General features: G+C 40.4%; 1 protein-coding gene across 16 annotated transcripts in view; it reads left to right on the forward strand.

The window, feature by feature from the left end:
* Nucleotides 1-25159, forward strand: part of C11H2orf76 (chromosome 11 C2orf76 homolog) — an 80340-nt gene that overhangs the window by 149 nt on the left and 55032 nt on the right. For 5 of the 16 annotated variants that reach the window (XR_011609681.1, XM_071072619.1, XM_011759679.3 and 2 more), the window contains exons 1-2: nucleotides 102-249; nucleotides 19735-19878. Coding sequence is in view for 15 of the 16 variants with exons in the window: in XM_071072619.1 (XP_070928720.1) it covers nucleotides 240-249; nucleotides 19735-19878 (154 nt within the window). In the remaining variant the exon portion in view is untranslated. Of the gene's footprint in view, nucleotides 1-36; nucleotides 250-270; nucleotides 1091-12179; nucleotides 13747-13847; nucleotides 13954-18151; nucleotides 18313-19343; nucleotides 19547-19734; nucleotides 19879-25159 lie in introns of those variants that run through there. The other 11 variants (XM_071072627.1, XM_071072620.1, XM_071072623.1 and 8 more) reach the window with 10 other exon arrangements.

The raw sequence follows: 25159 nt of genomic DNA on the forward strand, positions 1-25159 counted from the left end.
GCGGATGGGAGTAGGTTGAGAGTTGGGTTCAGTACTGGACCGTTGTGGGGACGGCACGCGGGGGAGGGGGAGGGGACGGAGACCGAAGAGCGGAGGTCCATATATTTCTTTTCTTTCCTTAAATCTCTTGCCCGGCCTGCAGAGGCCGGAAGTTGCTTCTCTGGACAAGTAAACTCTCAGACCTGGGAATGGTGAGCGGGACCCGCTCGTCTCTTGGGGTCTAGAGGAGACCCCCGGAGATGGTCCCTGGTGAGCTGCGTGATGGTGGAAAGCTGGACTGGTCTCCAGAAGCCAGAAGCGAGGCCGAGGCCTCTTCCTCTGAACTTTTGGCACGCGTTCTTTGACTTGCCTGTGGCCTTAGTATCAGTCCTGTATTGCACATTGAGGTCTGTGGTGCATTTCTCCATCTGGGGCCTTAAAGGCAGGGACAGTGTCTTATTTGTCTTGATTTAACAAACTTGGACAGGACCAGGTGTTCAGCACATATTTAACAATAAGTTAAATATAGAGTTCTTTAGAGGCTTAGAGAGTTGGAAGTTTATAGTTTTAAATGAAGGAGGGGGAGTATTGAGGGAAGGTGACATTTGAGAAAGTTCCTCAAGGAAGGGAGGGAGGATTCCAAGCAGAGAACAAGTGTAAAGGCGTGGACAAGGAACCAGGAGAAGAGTAGAAAGATGAGGCTGGAGAGTTTTGGAGGTGGCAGGCTGGCTAAGTGATGTAGAAGTTGGCCTTCACAGGGACTTTGACTGTCATGCTGAGTGAGATGAGAAATCGTAAAAGGATTTGAAAAGAGGATGAGGAGACGGAGGGGAATGGCTTTGCGAGATTGTTACAGAGACTACTTTCCATGGGAACAGAAAGGAGCAGCACAGGTGTCTGGAAGTGTTTTAGGATCGATGTTTAAGAAGCTAAAGGAAGACTTCTCTGGAAGTGGTTACAAAGGAGCTGGGTGACGAGAGGGAAATGATGGAAAATTCTCTGGAGATCGTTAAAAAAGCAAAATCCTTCCTCTCTCATTCATAATTTGTGGCAAGAGGGCTGGACTACAAATCTCTCTGCCCTGCCTACACCTCACCCCTCCTCAGGGAAGGTAGATACTTTCAGACTTAACTTACTAACTTAGTGTAGGTCAGGTTTTATGGACGGTTTGGGAAGAAATGAAGATGCAATAGGGAACAAATCTAGGGTTTTCAGTCTGAGAATTTTGTTTGAGAAAGAAAAACGAAACAAATTAACAAAAATCTTGGAGTTAAATATGGGGAAAGTACACTGAAGTGTAAGAAATGCAGGTTTCTTCGAAAATCACAATTCAGAGCTGCTTTTTCCATGTGAGGCCTGGATTTGGTTTTGCTCTACTTGGTGCTTACAACTTCCTTGATGGAAACTCAGATTGCTTGTGTGGACCAGATTTGCAGTCAAACACATCCCCTAGTCAGCAGGTTTTAAGTTAGGGTATTGTCACGATTAGGTACTTTGATAATGCAATTATCACTTCTCAAAGATCAGTTGCTTTGATTTAGTTTTTTAGTTTTTTGTTTTTTTTCTTTTTGTGTGTGATAGGGTCTCACTCTTTTACCCAGGCTGTAGTTCAGTGGCACAATCTCAGCTCTCTGCAGCCTTGAACTGCAGGCCTCAAGCGATCCTCCCACCTTAGCCTTCCGAGTAGCTGGAACTATGGGTACAACCACCATGCCTGGCTAATATTTTTATTTTTATATTCACAACTTGGCTGTTTGGTGCAAGGGGCCTAATATTCAACCTATCTTGGCTTTTATCATGCCTTCCTCACTAAGCTTAATCATTTCTAACTTTTGATTTAAAATCAGAGACTAACAATGCTTCCTGTCACTTGAAAACCTAGAGGCCATTGCAGTGTTATTAATTGACCTAATTTCAATATTGTTGTGCATGTTTTGTTAGATTTACACCTAAATACTTGTTTTTGAGTGATTGCAAATGTTATTGTATTTTGTATTTGTATTCGTATTGTATATTGTATTCCATGTGTTCTTTGCTACTATTTGGAAATACAGTTGGTTTTGTGTGTTTATTTTGTATCCTGTGACTTTGCCAAATTCATTAATTCTAGATTTTTTTTTTTTTTTTGAGAATTCTTGGGATTTTCTGTGTAGATAATCATGTCATCTGCAAATATAGGGACAGTTTTATTTCTTCCTTTCTCAACTCTCTGCCTTTTATTTCCTTTTCTTGCCTTGTTTCACTGGCTAAAACTTCCAGCAGCAGGTTGAGTAAGAATGGTGAGAATGGCTGTCTTTCCTTGTTCCTGATCTTAGGGGAAAAGCATTTAGTCTTTCCTCATGAAGTCTAATGTTAGCTCTAGTTTTGGTTTTTTTTGGTTTGTTTTTTGTAGTTGCTCTTTATCAAATTGAGATGTTCCCCTCTTTTCTTGTTTTTCTGAGAGTCCTTATTGTGAATGGGTGTTCAATCTCCATTGATGTTTGTCAGGTGCCTTTTCTGTATCACTTGATGTGATCGTGTGATTTTTCTTCAGCTTGTTAATTTGGTGGATTACATTGATTGATTTTCAAATATTAAACTAACATTGCTTCTCTTGAAAAAACTACTTGGTCATGGTGTATAATTATTTTTATGTATTGCTAAATTCTATTTGTTAATGTCTTACTAAGGATTTTCATGTCTATATTCATAAGGGATATTGGTCTGTTGTCTTTTTTTAGTAATGGCTTTGTCTGGCTTTATTATTGTGGAAAAACTAGCTTCATAAAATGAATTAGGAAATGTTCCTTCCTTTTCCATTTTCTGAAAGAGGTTGTGTACAATTGATGTTAATTCTTCTTTAAATGTTTTGTAGAGTTCTCTAGTGAAACTTTCTAAGACTGGAGATTTCTTTTCTTTTCTCCTTCCTCCCTTCCTTCCTTCCTTTTTTCCAGGAACCCCATCAGGTTCTTATGGAGATTTCTTTCTTGGGAGTTCTTAAATTATGGATTTAATTTCCTTAATAGTTATAGGGCTATTCATATTGTTTATTTCATACTGGTGAGTGTTGGTAGTTTGAGTTTTTAAAGAAATTGGTCCATTTTGTCTGTGCTGTGAAATGTATGTATGTAATTAGTTCGTATTCCCTTATTATCCTTTTGATATGTGCAGAGCCTATAATGATATCCTCCATTTCATTACCGATATTGGTTATTTGTGCCTTCTTTTTTTTCCTAGCTGGTCTTGCTTAAGATTTTTCAGTGTTTAAAAAATCTTTTCAAAGAACCAGCTCTTTTCTCATGGATTTTCCGTTTTCTGTTTTCAATTTTGTTGATTTCTGCTCCTAATTATTTCTTTCCTTATGCTTGCTTTGGGTTTGTTCTGCTCTTGATTTTCTAGGTTCTTGAGGTGGGAGCTTAGATTATTGACTTGAGACTTTTTCTCATTTAATATATGCATTTAGTGCAATACATTTTCCTCTTCACAGTGCTTTAACTGTGTCCAACTTTTATTCAGTTCAGTGTATTTTTAGTTTCTTTTTTTTTGAGACGGAGTCTCCCTCTGTCACCCAGGCGGGAGAACAGTGATCTCGGCTCACTGCAACCTCTGCCTCCTGGGTTCAAGCGATTCTCCTGTTTCAGCCTCCTGAGTAGCTGGATTACAGTGCCTGCCACCAAGCCCAGCTGATTTTTGTATTTTTAGTAGAGATGGGGTTTCTTTTTTTTTTTTTTGAGACGGAGTCTCGCTGTGTCTCCCAGGCTGGAGTGCAGTGGCGTGATCTCGGCTCACTGCAAGCTCCGCCTCCCAGGTTCACGCCATTCTCCCGCCTCAGCCTCCCAAGTAGCTGAGACTACAGGCGCCCGCCACCACGCCCGGCTAGTTTTTTTGTATTTTTAGTAGAGACGGGGTTTCACCATGTTAGCCAGGATAGTCTCGATCTCCTGACCTCGTGATCCACCCGCCTCGGCCTCCCAAAGTGCTGGGATTACAGGCTTGAGCCACCGCGCCCGGCCTAGAGATGGTGTTTCATCATGTTGGCTAGTCTGGTCTCGAACTCCTGACCTGAAGTGATCTGCCCACCTCAACCTCCCAAAGTGCTGGGATTACAGGTGTGAGCCACCGAACCTGGCCTTAGTTTCCTTTGGGACTTCCTCTTTGGTCCAGGGCTTGTTTAGTAGTCTGTTCCTTAGTTTCCAAGTGTTTGAAGACTTTGCTGGTAGCTTTCTGTTTCTGATTTCCAATTTCATTCCACTATGGTCAGAGAACACACTGTTTAATTTCACTTCTTTAAACTCATCATGGTTTTTTCCTTTGGTGCAGAATATGGATGTCTTGGCATCTATTTTGTGGATACTTGAAAAGAATGTGCATTTTGCAGTCATTAGTGGGGCGTTCCATAAATGTCCATTACATCCTGTTGGGTGGATGGTGTTGTACAGCAGCGGTCCTCAACCTTTTTGGCACCAGGGACCGGTTTCATGGAAGACAGTTTTTTTCATGGATGGGGTGGTAGGGGGATGGTTTTGGGTTGAAACTGTCCCACCTCAAATCATCAGGCATTAGATTCTCACAAGGAACGTGCAACGTAGATCCCTCATATGCTCAGTTCACAATAGGGTTCGCGCTCCTATGGGAATCTAATGCCACCACTGAGAGGAGGAGTTGATTCCATTCCTTCTCCCTATAGGTCCCACAGGGGCAATCAGAGTAGCTCATTTGCTACTGTGTGTGCAGTGGATTTGTGTCACAGCTGTAAAACCCCAGGTGTAGGTAAATCAAATTCTTTATAAAGGGCTGCAGGCAAACCTGCCCAGCCTTACCCTGGAGTGAGAGATCTTCATTGTACTGGACAGTCTGGTGGGAGATACTGTCTCTGTCTGTCTAAGCTGTTCGCTATATACATATCCTTGAAAGATGGTTAAGAATGAAAGCAGCCAGCGCCTCTACTTCTAAGACACTCAGAAGTGTGAGAGACCCATGGAGAAATGTCTCCTAACACACAATACAGGGATTAACATTCTCACTGATGATTGCAGATCAAGAAAAAGAGAATTTATACCCAGTATACCTTGTTTAAGAAAGCAAGTGTATGAAATATTCTTTGCAGATGGTTAAGTCTCCAACCCTTGGGAAAGCTCACCTGTCCAGAATGGTTTATGGAGAGTCTTGCATATCTTGAGCAGAGAAAACAAATTATGGTTTTGTACATTTGCTCCAGATTGAAGGTCATAATGGCAGGTCTGAGGAACTGTAGGTGTTGATTTGTCAGTGGGTGGTGTACTGTACGTGTGAACAGTAATCAAGGATATATTTATTTGGAACTGATAATGGTTCTTCCTCAGGGAAGGTCAGCTGCTAATGTCATTGTGTAGTAAAGCAGTTACAGCACGGAGAAGCATGTGCCAGTCAGCAGATTAGCTAAAATTCATCTTGTACCTAATGTGTTACCTAACCCCCTAGAGGTGGAAGAGTTTATTTTTTTAACCTATCTAAAAAATGGTTGAGGTTAAAGACTTTGAAATCATTTATAAATGAATTGTCGAAAATATATTTCTCAAAAGTTCTGTCAGTGAAAGATGATTTAATCAACTCTTCTAGAATAATGGTGCTTTCATTTGTATTATGCAGCTAAACAAACAAAAAAATGCCAAGAAGTTTTCAAATGTTATTTAACCCTCATATAGTCCTAGTTTATAAATGTAGGGGTTTTTTTGTTCATTTGTTTGTTTTTATATTTTGAGACGGAGCCTCACACCGTCTCCCAGGCTGGAGTGCAGTGGCACGATCTTGGCTCCCTGCAGCCTCTGCCTCCTGGTTCAAGTGATTCTCATGCCTCAACCTCCCAAGTAACTGGGATTACAGGAGCATGCCACCACGCCCGGCTAATTTTTTTCTGTATTTTTAGTAGAGACGGAGTTTCACCATGTTGGCCAGGCTGGTCTTGAACTCCTGACCTCAAGTGATCCATCAGTGATCCGCCTGCCTCAGCCTCCCAAAGTGCTGGGATTACAAGCATGAGCCACCGTGCCCTGCCCTAAATGTAGTTTATAAATGCCGAGTTTCATATTTAAAAAAATATGCTTTTGAAAAAATGTAAAGCAGATTCTTTAATTGACACGTAATTGTACATATTTGGGCAGCACAGTTTGATGTTTCAGTGCATATATATGTTGTAGAATGAGCAATTCAGGGTATTTAGTGTGACCATTGCCTCATGCATTTATCTTTTTGTGGTGAGGATATTTAAAAATCTCTCTTCTAGCTATTTTGTAATGTACTGTTAACCATAGAACGCCAGAACTTATTCTTCCTATTTAATTTTGGCTGTGCCTTCAACCAGCCTCTCCCAATCCTTTTCTCACCCCTTCTCCAGTCTGTCCTAAAAAGAAAATTCCTGGGGCTGCTCGTGGTAGCTCATGCCTATAATCCCAACACTTTGGGAGGTTGAGGCAGGTGGATCGCCTGAGATCAGGAGTTCGAGACTAGCCTGCTCAACATGGTGAAACCCTATCTCTACTAAAACTACAAAAATTAGCCGGGCATGGCAGCGTGTGCCCATAGTCCCAGCTACTCTGGAGGCTGAGCAGGAGAATCACTTGAACATGGGAGGCAGAGGTTGCAGTGAGCTGAGATCGTGTCACTGCACTCCACCCTGAGTGACAGAGCAAGACTCCAGCGAGACTCTCAAAAAAAAAAAAAAAAAGAAAAAGAAAATTATTGTTACCTTTTTTCTTTTTATTATAATGTCCAACTCTTGATATTTCATTGTTACTGAGATCTGTTTTTAGAAGACAATTTTGTTCTCCATCCAAGAGTTAAAATTATGCTTTTGAAGTAGGCCAGAGTAGATTAAAATGCAATTAACATTTTGCTTTTAGTCATAGTACTAAGTGCGAATTAATTTTAATTTGTCATTCTTACAAACTTAAACTGAAGTTAATATAAAGTTATTAATTTGCCAAGGTTAAATTTTCTGTAAATGGTGAGCATTTATCATTCATCTACTAACAGTATGGTAGGTGTTCCGTCTTTTTAAGAAGGGTAATAAAAATAATTTAGGCTCCCCGACATCACCCTTGGCCTTAAACAACATTTTTTTTTTTTGATAAAATGACATATTTAAATGCTATTTAATTGCACTTAAGGATTATTTACTCCAAAATCATTAAGGGCAGTTTCAGAATCATTTGCATATTCAGTGATTTTCTTCTTAGCAATTTCCTGCTCTTTCTCCTTTTATACCTGCTCACGTTTGCCAATTCAGTTTCCTCACATAAAGGAACAGTAACAACTGTGTTTCATATATTCTTTTTATTGATTTATTTGTTTTAAAAGGAAGGTGATGGACTCTCTGCCCTGTGATACTGGTTCCTAAATCTTGAGGAGAATTAAGCATTTAGCATGATTACATATACATACGTACATATGTATATATATGTAATCACTCTAATATACTCTTTCTGTATATAACCTGTCTATAATGAAAGAATCTGGTGTTAAAAGGAAAACTTTCGACAATTCAATTTAGCAGCGTTTAAGTAAAGAATGCATGAATTAGGCAGCGTCTGAACTAGTAAAGGTTCAGAGAGCACTAACCAGCAACAGTATTTTCTGTCTGTAAATACCCAGCAGGCAGTATTTATGGTCAGAAAACAGAAGTGAGAGACCGAAATAGTCTGACTGGCTACAGCTTGGCTTTTGCCTTATTTTGACATGTTTTGGCAGTTTGCAGCCTGTATTGGCTGAAAGTTTGGCTGCTGTGATTGGCTGAGGCTCCATTACTTACTACAATAATACACTTACAAGTTAGGTTGCAGCTTGTTTACATAGTAAGATAGGGTGCAGTTCATTACCTATGGAGGCAGCTTTAGGTCAGATTTAATTGAACAGTGGTTAGAACCTTCCCTTTTTGAAAGTTGTACCTTTTTTGTTTGGATAAGACAAACTTTAAAGCAAAGTTGATATATGACAAGTGTGATTTTACAGTACTTAAATTTAGGAAGTAGATGTGCTTTATAAATATTTTCGTTTTTCAAAATGATTCTCTCTAGGAATCTGTTAAAATTCTGGTCATAATTTCTTGGAAACCTGCGTGTGACATGAAGGAAGGTCAGCCAGTGTGCAAGTGGTTATAGGGTCTTCTCCATGTTAACTGCCTTAGTGCTAGATGCTTTGCCTACCCTTAAAGCTTCCAATAGCTCATTTTGGATTCCATTCTCTGACAAAAAGGTCAAGAAGATGCTTTCTTCAAATACCATAAGGCATATATACTGGGTTTTTGAGGTAGTACAGTCAATCCTAATTATTTTAGGTAGTACAGTCAATCCTAATTATTTTCAGATTCTGTATTTGCAAATTCATGTACATGTTAACATTTTTTTGTAACCCCAAAAGCAATATTCATGGCACTTTCTTAGTCATTCTTGGACATGTGCAGAGCAGTGAAAATTTTGAGTCACTCAGTATGTTCCCAGCTGAGGTCAAACAAGACAACGCTCTGCCTTTTTTATTTTTTATTTTTTTGAGACAGGATCTCGCTCTGTTGCCCAGGCTGAGGCTGGAGTATAGTGGCACGGTCTCGGCTCACTGCAACCTCTGCCTCCCAGACTCAGGTGATCCTCCTACCTCAGCCTCCTGAGTAGCTGGGATTACAGGTGCACATTACCACACCCAGCTAATTTTGTTATTTTTTTCTTTTTTTTTGTAGAGACAGAGTCTTGCTATGTTGCCCAGGCTGATCTCAAACTCCTGGGCTCAAGTGATCCTCCCGCCTGGGCCCCCAGAAGTGCTGGTATTACAGGCATGAGCCACCGTGCCCAGTCGCGCTCTGCCTTCTTGTTTCAGCTCCTGTATTGTAAACAAGTGACCAGTTTGTGGACTATGTAGTGCCATGTTTTTTTCATTTTAATGCTTTTCTGTTGGTGATTCTGCTATTTAAAATGTCCCCCAAGCATAGCGCAGACATGCAGTCAAGTGTTCCTAGGCGCAGGAAGGCTGTGATGTGCCTTATGGAGAAAATACTGTGTTAGATAAGCTTTGTTCAGGCAGGCTGTGAGTGTTGTTGGCTGGGAGTTCAATGCTGATGAATCAGCAGCACATAATGTCTCTTTCAACAGAAACATGCACGAAACAAGATTATGTATTGATCGTTTGCCAAAAATGTGAGGACGGGCTCACAAGATCCTAATCCTGTAGTTGCACTGGGAGCAGTGGTTCAGGATTTGCTAATTCAGTGTTCATAGCCAACTTTATAAACCATAACTGCTACCAACAAGCCGAACCAACTGTAGTGATGTTGGTTCTGAACTGACAGAGATCAGTGTAACATCAACAATCAAGTATCTTGTGAGTGTTTTGTGCTTATCTGGATGCTTGGCTCTGAGCTTTCGTGTGTGGTGCCTAGTTTTTCACCCAGAAACCTGCCCCTGCCAGTTTATAACTCTGCAGCTCAGAGCTCTGCCCTGGGGAGACCAGCCAGCTTGGGAAGGGGAGCCACTGGGCAAGTTAAGGAGCATTGCATTTAGCTTGTTCTGGCTTTCCCTGGTTGCTGAATTTCCATCACAGGCTGCAGGACTGAAGGCTGAAGGCCCATCTCATCTATGGGGCCTCAAAGCTTCCAAGCTGTACTTCCCTCCTCACCATCCTTGCAGCTTGGACCAAAAAAGCAGCTGCAGAGGGGAGGGTGCTGGGCTGCTCTGATGCAGTGGTTACTGGCCAGGGAACTGGGGCTTCCATGCAAGGCAGTTCCTATGGAAGTTTTGTGTTTGCTTTGTTTGTCTGTAAGAGCTTCGTTTTGCTTTGCGTATGGACTTTTCTTCACTGCCCCAGACTAGCTGGGTAAGGTACTAGCTAGAACTACAGGTTTTTTAGGCAGAGAGGTTTAAAGACCTTCCTAAGCTCTAGGCACTCTTACTTTTCAAAACATCACCTGGGTCTTATATGTTGCAATATACCCATATCCTACATTAAATCTAACATGTATAATTATGAATAGAATCAAGTTGCTGTTGAACTGTTACATTTTATAAATATATAATTAATATTAATTTTGATTTCTTTTTTCCCACATCTCAAACATTTTCTTGGGTCCTGTGTCTCTACTGCAAGATTGCCATGTTAGTGTGTCCTTAGAAAATGGAAGAAATCAGGTTTTGTTTCCTCCCTTTAACTGCTCATTAGTTCTACAAACATTTATCGAGGGTGGGCATGGTGGCTCACACCTGTAATCCTGTGCTTTGGGAAGCTAATGCAGGAGGATTGCTTGAGCCCAGGAGTTCAGTACCCACCTGGACAACACAGTGAGACCCTAGCTCTACGCAACATTAACAATTTTAAAAAGAACATTTATGGGGCTTCTGAGGTGTCTCATGCTACACAAGCTGTTGGGTCTACAAAAACGGACCACACAGCATTCTTTCCCTTAAGGAGCTTGTGGGCCAGACCTCTAAAACAGATGACATCAATAGGGAGTGATAGGTACTGCCGCATCCAGAGGGGCCTATGGCTCAGCCTGGGGGAGAGGAGGAGCCCAGCTCAAAGGTGTCCTGCAGAAGATAGCCCCTGAGCTGGGTCTTGAAGGAGCCTCTGTGGGAAAGCAAAGAGGGCGAGGGGCGGAGGGATTTTGGAGAGAAGCCGGGCTGGAGAGGTGTGGTAGAGGCGTGGCAACAGCCTGGTGGGTGTGGGAAACTGAGCTGTCATTGTGGCTGCAGGGATATTTGAAAGGCAGGTTTTGATGGTGATGTATACCACTGGAGAGGCAGCGAGGGGCTTGTACCATCCTGGACAAGTTCAGACTCCTCTGGGCGTGTGACCTGCTTCTGGTGCCTCCGAATGCTGTTTGGATTTATTTGGTGTTCCTTGGTACATAGCAGGAGTATAACTAAGTTCCTAGCCCTTCCCTCCTTTCCAATACTCTCGAAAGTTTGGTATTGTTTGCTTTGTTCTGTTATCTCTTCCTTCTTAAAAAGAAATGGAAATAGCTGAGTTTTTAAAATAACTTTTTGTTGATGCATACACATATATCAGAAAAGTGCAAATATAAGTATACAGGAAATAGCTTAATTTAAAAACACATGATTGGTAAAACATCAAACAATATTAAAAAGTATATAAAACAAGTAACAGTCTCTTGGATTTCTGCCCTCAGAGATAGCCACTGTTAATGTTTTGGTAAAGGCTTTTCTGGACATCTCTCCATGCTTATGTTTACATGTAACATACTGACATTACAAACATGCGGTGATAGTATACGCAGGCAGTTTTCTAATTTTTTTTTTTTTTTTTTTTTTGAGACAGGGTCTGGCTTTGTCTCCCAGGCTGCAGTGCGGTGGTGCAATCTTGGCTCATGGCAACTTCCGCCTCCCAGGCTCAAACGATCCTCCCACCTCAGCCCCCCAACTACAGGCTTATGCCACCATGACGGGCTAATTTTTGTATTTTTAGTAGAGATGGGGTTTCACCGCGTTGCCCAGGCTGGTCTCTTGAACTCCTGGACTCAAACAGTCTGCCTGCTTTGGCCTGCCGAAGTGCTGGCATTACAAGTGTGAGCCACAGCACCCAGCCCTTTAACTTCTTTTTTTTTTTTTAAGACAGAATTTCACTCTTGTCGTCCAGGCTGCAGTACAATGGCACAATCTTGGCTCACTGCAACCTCTGCCTCCTGGGTTTAAGTGAGTCTCCTTTCTCAGCCTCCCGAGTAGCTGGGATTAGAGGTGTGCACCACCACACCTGGCTAACTTTGTATTTTTAGTAGAGACAGGGTTTCACCATGTTGGTCAGGCTGGTCTCTAACGCCTGACCTCAGGTGATCCACCCGCCTTGGCCTCCCAAAGTGCTGGGATTAAAGGTGTGAGCCACCGCGCCCAGCCTAACTTGTTTTTTTACTCACTAGTATGTCATGGCCATCTTTCAAAGTTGGTATCCATATATCCATATCACCCTTTAATGACTGCAGGGTATTTTATTTTATTGCATGGCATAATTTACTTAACCGTATCTTTACTGGTGGACATTTAATTGGATTCTAATTTTGTTAACTATTAGAAACATTTCAGTGAAAGAAAATCTTTGAATGTACACTTTTGTGCACTTACAATCTTCTTGCAAAAGTTTTTATTAGGAAAAATGTCAAGCATTTACAAATGGAAAAGTATATGAGGCTTCATATATAACCAGCGTCAACAGTTAACAATGGTTTATTACTTTTTTTTTTTTTTTGAGACAGAGTCTTGCCCTGTTGCCCAGGCTGGAGAGTAGTGGTGTGGAGCACAGTACATAGTTCACTGCAGCCTCAAACTTCTGGCTCAAGTGATCCTTCTGCCTCAGTCTCCCAAGTAGCTAGGATTATAGATGTGTGTCATTGCACTCAGCTAATTAAAAACATTTTTTGTAGAGATGAGGTCTCGATATGTTGCCCAGGCTGGTCTCGAACTCCTGTGCTTAAGTGATCCTCCTGCCTCATCAGCCTCCTAAGTGCTGGGATTACAGGCATGGGCCACCATGCTTGGTCTCTACTAATGTTTTTTTAATCTACGCTTCTATAATTGTTTTTCCTCTGCTAGGGTATTTGAAAGCAAATACAGGTCACCATTTCACCTGTGTATTCCTCAGTCTTTTAAGATAAGGACTTAAAAACATAACCATAATATGATATACACAGAATTAACATTAATTCCTAATATCATCTAATATTATACAAATTAGGATCCATACAAAGACTAAATGTTGCATTGGTTGAGATTATCTCTTTTAAGTCTCTTTTAATATATAGCCTTCCTCTGTTCTCTTTATTTCTCATGCCATTTGTTGAAGAAATCAAGTCATTTTTCCAGTACAATTTTCCACCATCTGAACTTGGCTGATGGCCTCCTTGTGGTGTCATTTAACATGTTCTTACACACACTATCATAGCTGATAAACTGGGAGTGAGATCTGGAGTCTTGATTCATTCATTAATATTGATTAGTAAGCTCAGGTGTTGTCAGCCCCCGATGTACCCATGCGAAAGTTTCCCATCAGTCTTTTACCTGATGGTTTTAACACCGCTTTATGATCATCACCTACACTCATTTCATTAGGGTTTTCAGAATGATAATTTTTAGAATCTTTTTATTTTGAGATAATTGTAGATTCACATGTAGATGTAGGAAATAATACAGAGATCCCATTTCCCCTTCATCCGCTTTCCCCCATTGGCAACATCTTGCTTGAGTATAGTCCGATTTTACAGGCAGGAAATTGACATTGGTACAAACAATGGACCTCATTTAGATTTCACTAGTTTTATATGCACGTGTGTGTATATATGTGTATGCCTGCATGTGTATGCATTTAGTTCTGTGCAGTTACATCGCATGTAGATAAAAATGGGTAACACCACAGTCGAGAATCAAAACATTTCCATCACAAGGATCTCTCATTTTACCCTTTAATAGCTACAGACACCTCTTTCCCTCTCCTCCCCAACCCCTAGCAACACCCTAAGGCATTCTTCATTTTGGTATTTCTGTAATTTTGTCATCACAGGAATGACATAAAAATGGAATTATACAGTATGCAACCTTTTGAGACTGCCTTTTTCCATTCAGTTTGATTCCCTTGAGATTCACCCTGATTGTTTCCTGTATCAATAATTTATTTCTTTTTATTACTGACTAGTATTTCATGATATGGATATACTGCAGTTTGTCTGATCATTCATATGTTAAAGGGCATTTGGATTGTTTCCCAGTTTTGTGGTATTACACATGGATATGCTGTACACATTCATGTACAGGTTTTTGTGTCAATGTAAGTTTTTGTTTCTCTAGCATAAATGCCCAAGAATGCAATTACTGTGTTATACAATGGGTATGCCTAGTTTTGTGAGAAATTGCCATATTCTTTTTCAGACTGGCTAGTACCATTTTACATTCCTACCAGCAATGTATGTGAATTTCTCCACCCTCACCAACATTTGGGGCTCTTGCTGTGTTTTATTTTAGCCATCCTGATAAGGTATGTAAATTGGGATTTTAAAAATTTTATTCTTTTAGTACTTTTTAGCTGTAATTCTTCTATAAAGAAGAAGCTTTTTTTCATAAGCTATTTGGTAACACTGAAATATTGTCTGTACAAGAAAGGAAGGGTAAAATGTTTGATTTCTTATTTCCACCAACCCTCACTTGGAAAGCCACTTTTCAGAAAAACAAATTAGTGCCCTGTTAGCCTCCAGAATGACTAGCTTTTTTAAAAAGTGTCATTATGAACTCATGGGTTTATAAAATAATTGATATGATTATCTTCTCAGGGTGAATTATTAGAAAAGAAATTGCCATGTCAAAGGGTAGACAAATTTAAAATTTTGATACAGACTACCCACTCACCTCCAGATAGGGTGTTTCATTTTATATTCTTGCCACTAGTTTATAAAAAATATTTGTTTCTCCATATCCTTGCCAACACTGGTTGGCTAGTTTTTAATTTTTCTTATTATACCAGTCTTATGGCAGAATTGATATCTGTTTCTCTTTCAGTTCTTTAGTTGGAAGTAAAGCTGATCTTTTCACATTATTGGCTTAAGTTTAGCCAGTTGCCTGTTAATTACCTTTATCCTTGTTTCTATTAGGATATTGGTCTCTTTTTACATTTTTATGTTGTTACAACTGTTAGTCTTTTCCTTGATGACTCCTGCGTTGTCTTTGCTTAGAGCTTTTCCTATCTTAAGATTATAAAAATATGTACCTATTTTCTTCTGGTGCCTCTTTATGATTTTACCGTTAAATATTTGTTTCATTGAGAGGTGGTTTTGTATAAGGAGTAAGATAAGAATCCATTATTACTTTTCCCCAAATCCATTATTAGTTTTCTCAATGCCATTTATTAAGGAAACTATCTTTTCCCCACTAATTTGAGATGCCACTTTCATCTTATATTAAATTTTTTATAACCTGAAATCTGAGTTCTCTGTTAGATTTCACAGATTTGCCTATCTATTTCTGTTCCAGTATCAAAATTTACGTTACTGTGGCTTGATTTTGCATTTAAAATAGTTGTTATTGGATTTTGTAAAATTATGAAAATCAAACAAGCTTTTTCCTGTATAACGGTTGCTTTATAATGTGTTTTAATAATTGGTGTCACTGGTCTCTTTTCTTTTTTGTTGTTTTATGACTTTGCTGACAAAGGTCACAGATTCTTCTAGATGGATTTTAGAATTATTTGTGTCAAGATTCCCAAACAGCCCTTTTTTATTTTGATTGGGATTTTATTCAATGCATAGGTCAATTTAGGGAGACTTGATTTCTTTACTACTTTGAACCTTTGTAGTTAAGGACATTGTCTATCATTTCATTTATTTAAATCTTTTATGTCCTTGAATATTTTTTGTTAATTTATCCCGAAGTTTATTTTTATTGGCTTCTCTGCCTTTTCATTTGAGGAATGCTTTTTAAAATTGATCACATTCACTTTTTAAAAAAAACCAGGCCAAACCTTCTGGGAAAAATGTCAGATTTTATTATCTGTAAGATTAGTCTTCTAAGCCGCCTCTTCATTATGTCATCCTCTCTAGGCCGACAAGCCTGCGTCCCACTGTCCTTACGGCAAATTAGATAATGGTCCTTCTGATACTGTTTTGTTACTGAGTATAAATTGAAGCACATTTTTTAGAAAAATGACAATAGTTGCCCAAAATTAGATATAACTCAGATTTTGGGGTTTTAAATGGAAAAGTTCAACTATTTAAGTACAGCATATGGGCAGGTTTTTATTAAGTGAAAATAACAAACCTGTAATTGTGAAAAACAGTTTCATGAGGAATGCAAGTGCCAGCCTGCGCAGCCTTCGCTTCATTACATCCGGGAATTTATATTTATCTGCTGCTTAGCTGTCTTTATACCCAAACCTATTTTAGTCTAAATAGAATAATGATGATAAAAGCAGCTACTACTTACTGAGATCCTCCGATGTGCGAAGAATTGTGTTTAATGTATGTTAATTTCTTAAATTAATGGAACAACTTGTTTTTTTGTTTGTTTGTTTTTTGAGACGGAGTGTCACTCTGATGCCCAGGCTGGAGTGCAGTGGTGCAATCTCAGCTCACTGCAACCTCCACCTCCCTGCCTCAGCCTCCCGAGTAGCTGGGACTATGCCTGGCTAACATGGAACAGCTTTTCAAGGATTTCTTATTTTATAACACAGCTAAGAAGCAGAGTTGATCTTTAAGTTAAATAGTTAAATCTGTCCAACTCTAAGCTCTTAGGGACACTGGGCTGCATTATAGGGCTTCCCTGTGTGTGTGTGTGTGTGTGTGTGTGTGTAGGTGTGTGCATATATGTGTGTTTGGGAGGGCTTTTTTGTTGTTTTGGGGGGTGAGAAGAGGGAGATGTGGTCATAGCTTTAGCAAACCTGTCAACACTGCTTCTGAAATACAAGAGGCTTCTATATATCTCTTTCTCAGGAGCTATTCCTTATTGAGTACTTCAGTATATTTAAAATTTTAATTTTGTAGATGTTTGCAGAACTGCTATTATGTGATAGATTCTGGGATCAGATTTTCAGAGAAGCATTGTAAGCCAGATTTAATAAGAAATAGTGAAGTAACTAATATTGAAATTGTGAAAAGATTTGTTAAACTAATTAACCACAAAACATGCTTATAAGATTCAGAGAGATTTTCCAGGCCAAATTAATGTGACTTGCTTGTGTGTGTTACAAAATATCCCAGACGTAGTAAAAGGCATAAAGAATGATATACTTTGGGCGGCCGAGCCAGGCGGATCACCCGAGGTCAGGAGTTGGAGACCAGCCTGGCCAACATGGTGAAACCCCATCTCTACTAAAAATATAAAAATTAGCCAGGCGTGGTGGTGTGTACCTGTAGTCCCAGCTGCTCACGAGGCTGAGGCAGGAGAGTTGCTTGAACCCCGGAGAGGGAGGTTGTGATGAGCCAAGATGGCGCCACCACACTCCAGCCTGGCGACAGAGTGAGACTCTGTCTCAAAACAAACAAAAAGCCATATACCTAACATCTGCTTAAGATATAAAATGTTACTAATATAATTGAAGCCCCAATTTATTACTTCTCAAGTACATAATTCTTCCTACACCTCAGGTGATTGTCTCCTTTCTTTTTTCTTTTTTTCTTTTTTTTTGAGACCGAGTCTTGCTTTGGCACCCAGGCTGGAGTGCAGTGGCACGATCTCCGATCACGGCAGCCTCCGTCTCCCGGGTTCAAGAGATTCTCCTGCCTGCCTCAGCCTCCTGAGTAGCTGGGATTTCAGGCACCCGCCACCATGCCTGGCTAATTTTTGTATTTTTATTAGAGGCTGGGTTTCACCATATTGGCCAGGATGGTCTCGAACTCCTGACTTCAAACCATCCTTCCGCCTCAGCCTCCCAAAGTGCAGGTATTACAGGGGTGAGCCACCGTGCCTGACTAATTGTCTCGTATGAAACAAAATAAAGACTATGTTTATGAACTTTGTATAAATGATAGTACGGAATGCTCTGATTCTTCTGCAACTTGCTTTTTTCCACTCATGGTAGTGTTTTTGAGATTTATCCATGTTGATGCTTGTAGTTCCAATCCATTCATTTCGATTGCTTGTCATATTTCATCGTATGAGTACCCCATCCTTTTCTTATCTGTTCTGCCGTTGATGGACAGTTGTTTCCAGTTTTGGCAGTTAAAAAATGACACTGCTATTAATATTTTATGGTTCCTCCTTGTGTATATATGTGAGATTCCTTAGGGTATCTATGTATGAATGAAATTGTAGGATCAAAAGGTATGTGTATCTTCAGTTTTACTAAAGATTGCCTAATTGTCTCCAAAAGTACTGCTCCTTTAAGTGCCTGCTGTCATCGATGAGGTTTTCATTGTTCTCTACCTTTGCCAGTAGGAGGTATTGTTAGACTTTGTAATTTATCAGTTAGACGAGTGATATGTCTCATTGTTATTTTGAATTTCCCTGACTACTAGTGAGGTCGTATAGCTTTCCTTACATTTATCAGTATTACAGGTATTTTTTTTTTCTAATACTTACTCTTACTGTATATTATGGTTTAAAGTTACATGCAAAGTTGTAAGTAGCACAAAGTAGGTACTGGTACTACTAGATAGAACTACGCCCTGCTTGTATCTTTAAAACAAATGGGTTTTTGATACTTCAGAAAGTGAATGTGAGAGTTAGAGTTACATCTTTCAACACAGATAAATGAAAAGCGATGCTGAAAGGCTTGTGGAAGCTACATATAATACACCATGTTTTAAAGTTAACCATACTGTGTATCTGTGGGCACAGTACTTCAGCCTATTTGTGTTTCACTTTTTCTGTATGAGATGATCTTACCAACCTCACAGGCTGATTGGAGGTGAGTGGGCAGTCGATGATAGAATGAGTGCTAAGCACTTAGAATAGTATCTGGCATGTAAGCATTGTTGATATATAACAGAAAGTGTTGCTGGGCTTGGTGGCTCACACCTATAATCCCAGCACTTTCAGAGGCTAAGGCAGGAGGATCACTTGAGCTCAGGAGTTGGAGACCAGCCTGGGTGACAGAGTGAGACCCTGTCTCAAACAAAACAAAACAAAGTTAAAAAATATATATAGAAAGTGTTGTTATTGCTGCACATAATAGTCTATTTTCTGTAGATTCAAATGATACGAATTAGAGTGTAAAATTATGTATTGGAATGGTGTGTGTGAGTCACTGCTCTGTCGTCCCAGGGCAGGAAATGCTGGTGGAATTGGGGAGGGTACACGGGACTTCTGATGTATTTTCTTCCTAAAAGTTGATGCAGTTGCATCAGAATGTTAAGATTTGACAGGATAGTGTAGCAGGTTCTTTTTTTTTTAACTGTTTGCTTAAAATACTTCAAAACAAAAATATTTTTTAAGCATGGAAAAAAACATTGGCAACTGTGCAGAAATTTTTTGGAGGAAATAATTTGGGGTGGTTTTCCAATTTGTGTGTGTGTGTGTGTGTGTGTGTGTGTGTGTGTGCATGTATTAGAAAGCATGGACTTTGGAATTAAATTGATGCTTGAATCCTGACTCCATTATTTGCCAGCTTTATGATTTGGGGCAGTTGATGCAATCTCTCCAAGTCAATCTTCTCATCTTTAAAATATTATCTCACTTAATTCTCTCACTAAAGCGTGAGGCAAAATGCTTCATGGTTTGGTGAGAGAATTGAATGAATTAAATGAGATAACATTAAGACCTGGCACATGTGCCTAGTACTTAGTTTTAGAATGAAATATACATACTGAGCTTTAGTAATGTGAAAGACGGGTACACCATCATATATAATTAAATCAGCCCTGAAATCTGGCAGCATTTATGAGATTGAAATGCTGTCTGTTGATAGTTGATTCTAATATAAATGTGCTTCCATCTCAGGGCCAGCTGAGGGGCCCACTGACGTAGGGTACCCACAATAGACGTGTGTTTGCCATGTGTTTGTGTTTGGCCATTCTGCTTCTCTGCTTCCACACATACACACGCCCCTGTGTTACTTTGGTTCATCTTGTGTACCCTGTCAGTTTTCTGCTGGTCAGAACATCTGTGTCTGTGACAGAGCCGTCCAGAATTGCAGTGGATAGGTGGGCATAATCACTTGACCCTTCTGGGGACTCTGGAACCTGGCTTCTGTTTGGGAACTCTGTCAGTCATCATGCAGCATGGAAGAGGGGGCTGGTGCCGGAGAGCTGATGATAGAGATGCAGGCCAGGCGCTGGTAGACAGCTGTGAGCTGGCTTCATTCAGACGGTTCTCGTGTCTCTCGCCACAGGAATCCCTCACATGGCTCCTGAAGAAGTGACCATCACAGTTCGCCTCATCCGTTCCTTTGAGCATCGCAATTTCAAACCTATAGTGTATCATGGAGTGAATTTGGACCAAACTGTAAAGGAATTTATCATATTTCTAAAGCAAGGTATGAGATGTGAAAGCCATTTTGTTTTACTAGTATTTTTTAAAAATAGCTGACTATGACATTAATAATAATCTTTAACAAATCCTAAAGTACTTTGAAAGATTAACCTGGGTTCTAAGCCAGGTGCTGGGTGAGCCCCTATTCTGGGCCCTGGTATCTGCAGAGGGCCTCCCTCAAGGATTCTCACTGAATAGTCTGTGTCCTCATGAGGGATTGTGACCGTCATTTTTGGCTTTTTTTTTTAATTAAAAAAAGGCAATATCTAGGTTTGTTGTTAATGGGCTTATGTATTTGGAGGTTGATTAGCAAGGGAGTGCAGTGTAGCTGATTGTGGTACCCAGCTGAGCCCAGGGGGTGTGGGGTGGTCACATGGGGAAGCGTGGCAGGAGGGGAGCGGGGGCCGTACAGCAGGAAGTCATGAGAGCTGCTGATAATTGTGGTCACAGACACAGAAACGGTGGTGCTAGTTTATTGTTTCAAACTAAAAGTATGCATGAAGTTAGTCTTCATTCTGTTACGTCCTCAATGGGTTTCTCTTCTCTGTTTTTAATTATTGAAGTGTTCTAATCATCGACCTTTGAGAAAACATCTAAAATAAGGTTTTATTATTTTAATTGAAGTGTTATTTATATATGGTGCAATCTGCAGATTTCTTGTATAGTTCCATTGGTTTTGACGAATAATATTGCTGTATGTCCAATGTAATTTTTTTTTACTTTGACATGATTTCAGAGTCATAGACAAGTTGCAGGAACAGGACAAAGAATTCCTGGATGCTCTTCACACAGATTCCCTGTGTGAACATTTTGTTATGTTTGTTTTATTCCTGTGGAGGCCAGAGCAGCTCCATCTTGGATGCTGGTCTGCCATATTGACTTCTCATTAGCCCCAGTTTCGAGATGCCTCTAAGATTTCCAGGTTATCTGCTGTTCCTTGTGTAAGAACAGGTACTTACTATAAATCCTGACCTTAGGTCGAACAACCTTGATGTCACTGTGCTTTGCTTGCCCTGCACATCCCTTCAGATCGCCCTTTCCTATGGTATAAGCCCTGGGTCTGGGGGATAATGGTGTGTGGATCCATTGTCTTGTCCTGCCGAAGCCTGAGACACAGACATGGCTTCTGTTTGTAAGTTCCTATTCAATATGTCTTTCTAAGAAACTGAATGTGTCAGCCTCTTTCTTCAGCCTCTCAGCTTCCTCGGACTTTCTGGGGTAGGTTCACATAGACCTGCTCACCTTGAAACAATTCTCCTCACTCCCTCCCCTCTCTCCTCTTCCCCGTTCTCTCTCACTCTCCTCACTCCCTCCCCTCTCTCCTCTTCCCCGTTCTCTCTCACTCTCCTCACTCCCTCCCCTCTCTCCTCTTCCCCGTTCTCTCTCATTCTCCTCACTCCCCTCTCTCCTCTTCCCCGTTCTCTCATTCTCCTCACTCCCTCCCCTCTCTCCTCTTCCCCGTTCTCTCATTCTCCTCACTCCCTCCCCTCTCTCCTCTTCCCCGTTCTCTCTCATTCTCCTCACTCCCCTCTCTCCTCTTCCCCGTTCTCTCTCACTCTCCTCACTCCCTCCCCTCTCTCCTCTTCTCCGTTCTCTCTCATTCTCCTCACTCCCTCCCCTCTCTCCTCTTCTCCGTTCTCTCTCACTCTCCTCATTCCCCTCTCTCCTCTTCCCCATTCTCTCATTCTCCTCACTCCCCCAGATAAGGTAGCATCCTCAACAAAGAAGAGTAAAATTTTAGAGAAGTGACAAGACAAAGGAAATGAACTCTGAATCTCTCAGGGTGACAACTTGTGGGAAGGTGAATAACCAATAGATAGTTACTAAAGCTCGTTAATGTGGATTCTGTTGTGCCATCTCCAGACTGATAAGGGTCTAAAGTTGTCTTCAGTGGTTAACCTTTGTTTTCCCTGGTAGAGAGGTGGGCGGGATACTTTTTGTCTTTGTAAATCTATTGTATGTCCTGATTTTAGGCAAACAGAGGGAGGGCTGAGAGCTTTCCTGCATCTGCTGCTGCTTAATTGCCCTTAGCTAAAAAAAAAATCCTTAGCTAAAGAGGCGTATTTTGAGGGCCACTTCCTGGTCTCTGACAGTGTCAATTAGAAAGTGTTGTGCTTTTGAGAGGTCGTTACCCAAAGCATAGTCAGAGTTTGGAATAGAAACAAATCTCTACTTTTTTATTTATAATCTTCATGTGTTTTATGGGTTGCAGCGTTTCTTAATGTTGATATAGCAAGTGCTGTGATGTTCTTTGTACAGTGCAGACTAGGTTCTTGAAGTCCTTGAGAATAAGGTGTGTTTTCAAGCTGCTGCAGTGGCAGGGGAAGATGTCTGTTTCCCAGGGTCATGGTGTTCTTTTCTTCCCAGGTACCACGATGCCTTCCCCGGCAGAGCAGTGGTACTGGTCACAGTGAGAGGCACAGACCCGCCTCCTCACACCTTTCATCTGCAGTGGGAATAGCAGCCACTGCTTGTTTCAGTTGTGCACTTAAGGAAATGTGTTCCACTGACTAAAAGGTGAACTTTTGGGGTACAGGCTCTTTTGTGTTGTGGGCTCTCTGTCCAAGCCTTTGTCATTTGATTTGAGGTACTATGGAACTCTGAAAGGTTGATGGGCCACATATTTGCCTTTTATGAATTGTGTACATAACAAAGATCAAATAGTTTGATAGTGAGGGATTTTTGAAATGTGTAATAATAATAATGATAGCAAACATGACTATGTATCAGGTACTATACTAAGAATTTTACCTAGAGTATCTCATTTCATCCTCACAACATCCCTCTAAAATTGGAACCATTTTACAGGTGAAGAAACTAAGGAACAGAGGGTTTAAGAAGCTTGCTTGGCCACCTGCAGTGGATCATGTCTGTAATCCCAGCAATTTGGGAGGCCAAGGCAGGAGGATCACTTGGGCCCAGGAGCTTGAGGCCAGCCGGGGCAATATAGCAAGACCCTGTCTCTCCAAAAATCAAAAACAAAACAAAAAACAAAACAAAAACTAGCTGGGCGTGGGGGCATATATCTGTAGTGCCAGCACTCAGGAGGCTGAGGTGGGAAGATCACTTGAGCCCAGGAAGTTGAGGCTGCAGTGAGCTTTGATTGCACTACTGCACTCTAGTCTGGGCCACAGAGCAAGACTATGCCTCAAAAAAATAAATAAACGAATAAAACTTTCCTGATGTTGCACGGGTAGTAAAAGGCAAAGCTGCAAATCAACCCAGGCATACTAACTATCAAACATGTACTCTTACTAAACACTGCACTAAATTGCTTCTTTATTCTTCTCTACTGCCTCACTTGCTTGAGTGGGATCTCTGAAATAAGTGGATGGACTCTGTGTCAAAAAGGTCTTTGAATTTAGTTCATCTTGCTCTAGTATTTTGAATGCTGAGTGCTAGCGAGATTGTTTGGCAGTGGCATAGGGGATTTTGTACAGTTACAGAAATGGTCATTGTGAAGAAAGATCTCTTGGAGTTATTTTACACACTTTATTGCCTTCCTTTCTTTTTAAATTAAATTTTATTTTTCGATCCTCCTCCCTCCCCAAGGCTTTCTAAATGTTCTTTTCTTTTGTAGTCACGTTTTGCCATCCACAGGTTAACCTAGTTACCTGCCATCATTCTTTGTATTTTCTCCTCAGCCAAAAAGTTTTGGTTAAATTTTATTCATTCTCCATTGAGAATCATGGCCCTAGAGCATCAGGTCATCAAAACCTTAAGTCGTGTAAATACAATAAATATAAATGTATATATTTACATATAAATATAATAAACCTATTGCTGATGTATGAGAACTTTCTTTCTTCCTTCCTTTCTTCCTTTCTTTCTTTCCTTCTTTCTTGAGACATAGTCTCGCTCTGTTGCCCAGACTGGAGTGCAGTGGTGTGGTCTCAGCTAACAACCTCTGCCTCCTAAGTTGAAGCGATTCTCCTGCCTCAGCCTCCTGAGTAGCTGGGATTACAGGTGTGCGCTGCTATGCCTGGCTAATTTTGAATTTTTAGTAGAGATGGGGTTTCACCATGTTGGCAGACTGGTCTCAAACTTCTGATCTCAAGTGATCCATCTGCCCCAGCCTCCCCAAGTGCTGGGATTACAGGCATGAGCCACCACACCCGGGGCCTGGGAAATGGATATTAACCAGATATTATGATCATAGAGGTATCATAATATATTACCATCTATAGATGACTGTATTTTTTAGGTTCAGAATACTAGACAAACCAATTATCTAGATAACATAAAATTATTTTAATTATTCTTAATTTGCAAGCATTTCGATTCTTACTAATACTTCAGATCTGGTTTCCAAATGTAAAGTCATCCCAACTATGAAAAAGAACACTGTGGAAGCTCTGTCCAACCTTCCAGTTCAGTCTGATGTTTTTCTCATGGTTAGACTGGGCTTATGGGTTTTTGAGAGGAAGGTCACAGAGGCACAGAGTGATTTTATCGGATCGTATCAGAGGTGTACGCTTTCCACATGATTTAGGATTATTGATGTTGACCTTGATTAAGTGGCAGAAGTCATGTCAAGTTGCTCTACTGTAAAGTTACTCTTTTCTTCCTTTCCTTTTCAAATTATACTTTTCAGAAGGAATTCATATCCACAGTTAAACACTCGGGGGTTATGCTCCCCTTCCTTTAGAATAAAATATGTACAAAAATCCTTTGGAGTTCTGTGTGGCAGACTTGACTTTGTTGCTCAGATTATGCTAGCTTTGGGAGTTCTTTCAGTTGCTTCCTGTGCTCCTCTGACACACGCCCTCAGTGTGCATGGGTGCACGTGTTCAGTACTTTTTCTTTCTGCTACTACCGGATGCTCCAGACTTGTCTTGTACATGTCCTATTCCTAGAATCAGCTTTATTTCCAAAGAGTCTCGGTTCTTTTTTAGTAGAAAATGGTGTTAGAAACCAGGATCTAGGTAGTAGATGTGTTCATTGCTACTAGAGTGTTATTTCTTTCTTTCTTTTTTCTATGGTAGATATCTAAAGACCAAGGAGTGTCATTTTAAACTGTCTCAGCTGATCAGGCAAAGAAACATAGGTGTCTATATTAACTTCTGCATATGTACATATGTATAAATATTTTTATATGTAACGATCTATATGTAAATATGTTAAACATGAATTCTTACTGATCTTTCCATCTCTGATCCATTACCCTATGGTTCATTCTAGCTTCCTCTCCTTGCTTATCTGTTAATTCCCACACCAACAGTGAGAAACGTGGTCCCACCATCTGCTATCCATTTATTTAATTGTTTAATTCTAGCATACAGGTA

The sequence above is a fragment of the Macaca nemestrina genome, chromosome 11 (genome assembly GCF_043159975.1).
Source record: "Macaca nemestrina isolate mMacNem1 chromosome 11, mMacNem.hap1, whole genome shotgun sequence".
Taxonomy (NCBI): domain Eukaryota; kingdom Metazoa; phylum Chordata; class Mammalia; order Primates; family Cercopithecidae; genus Macaca; species Macaca nemestrina.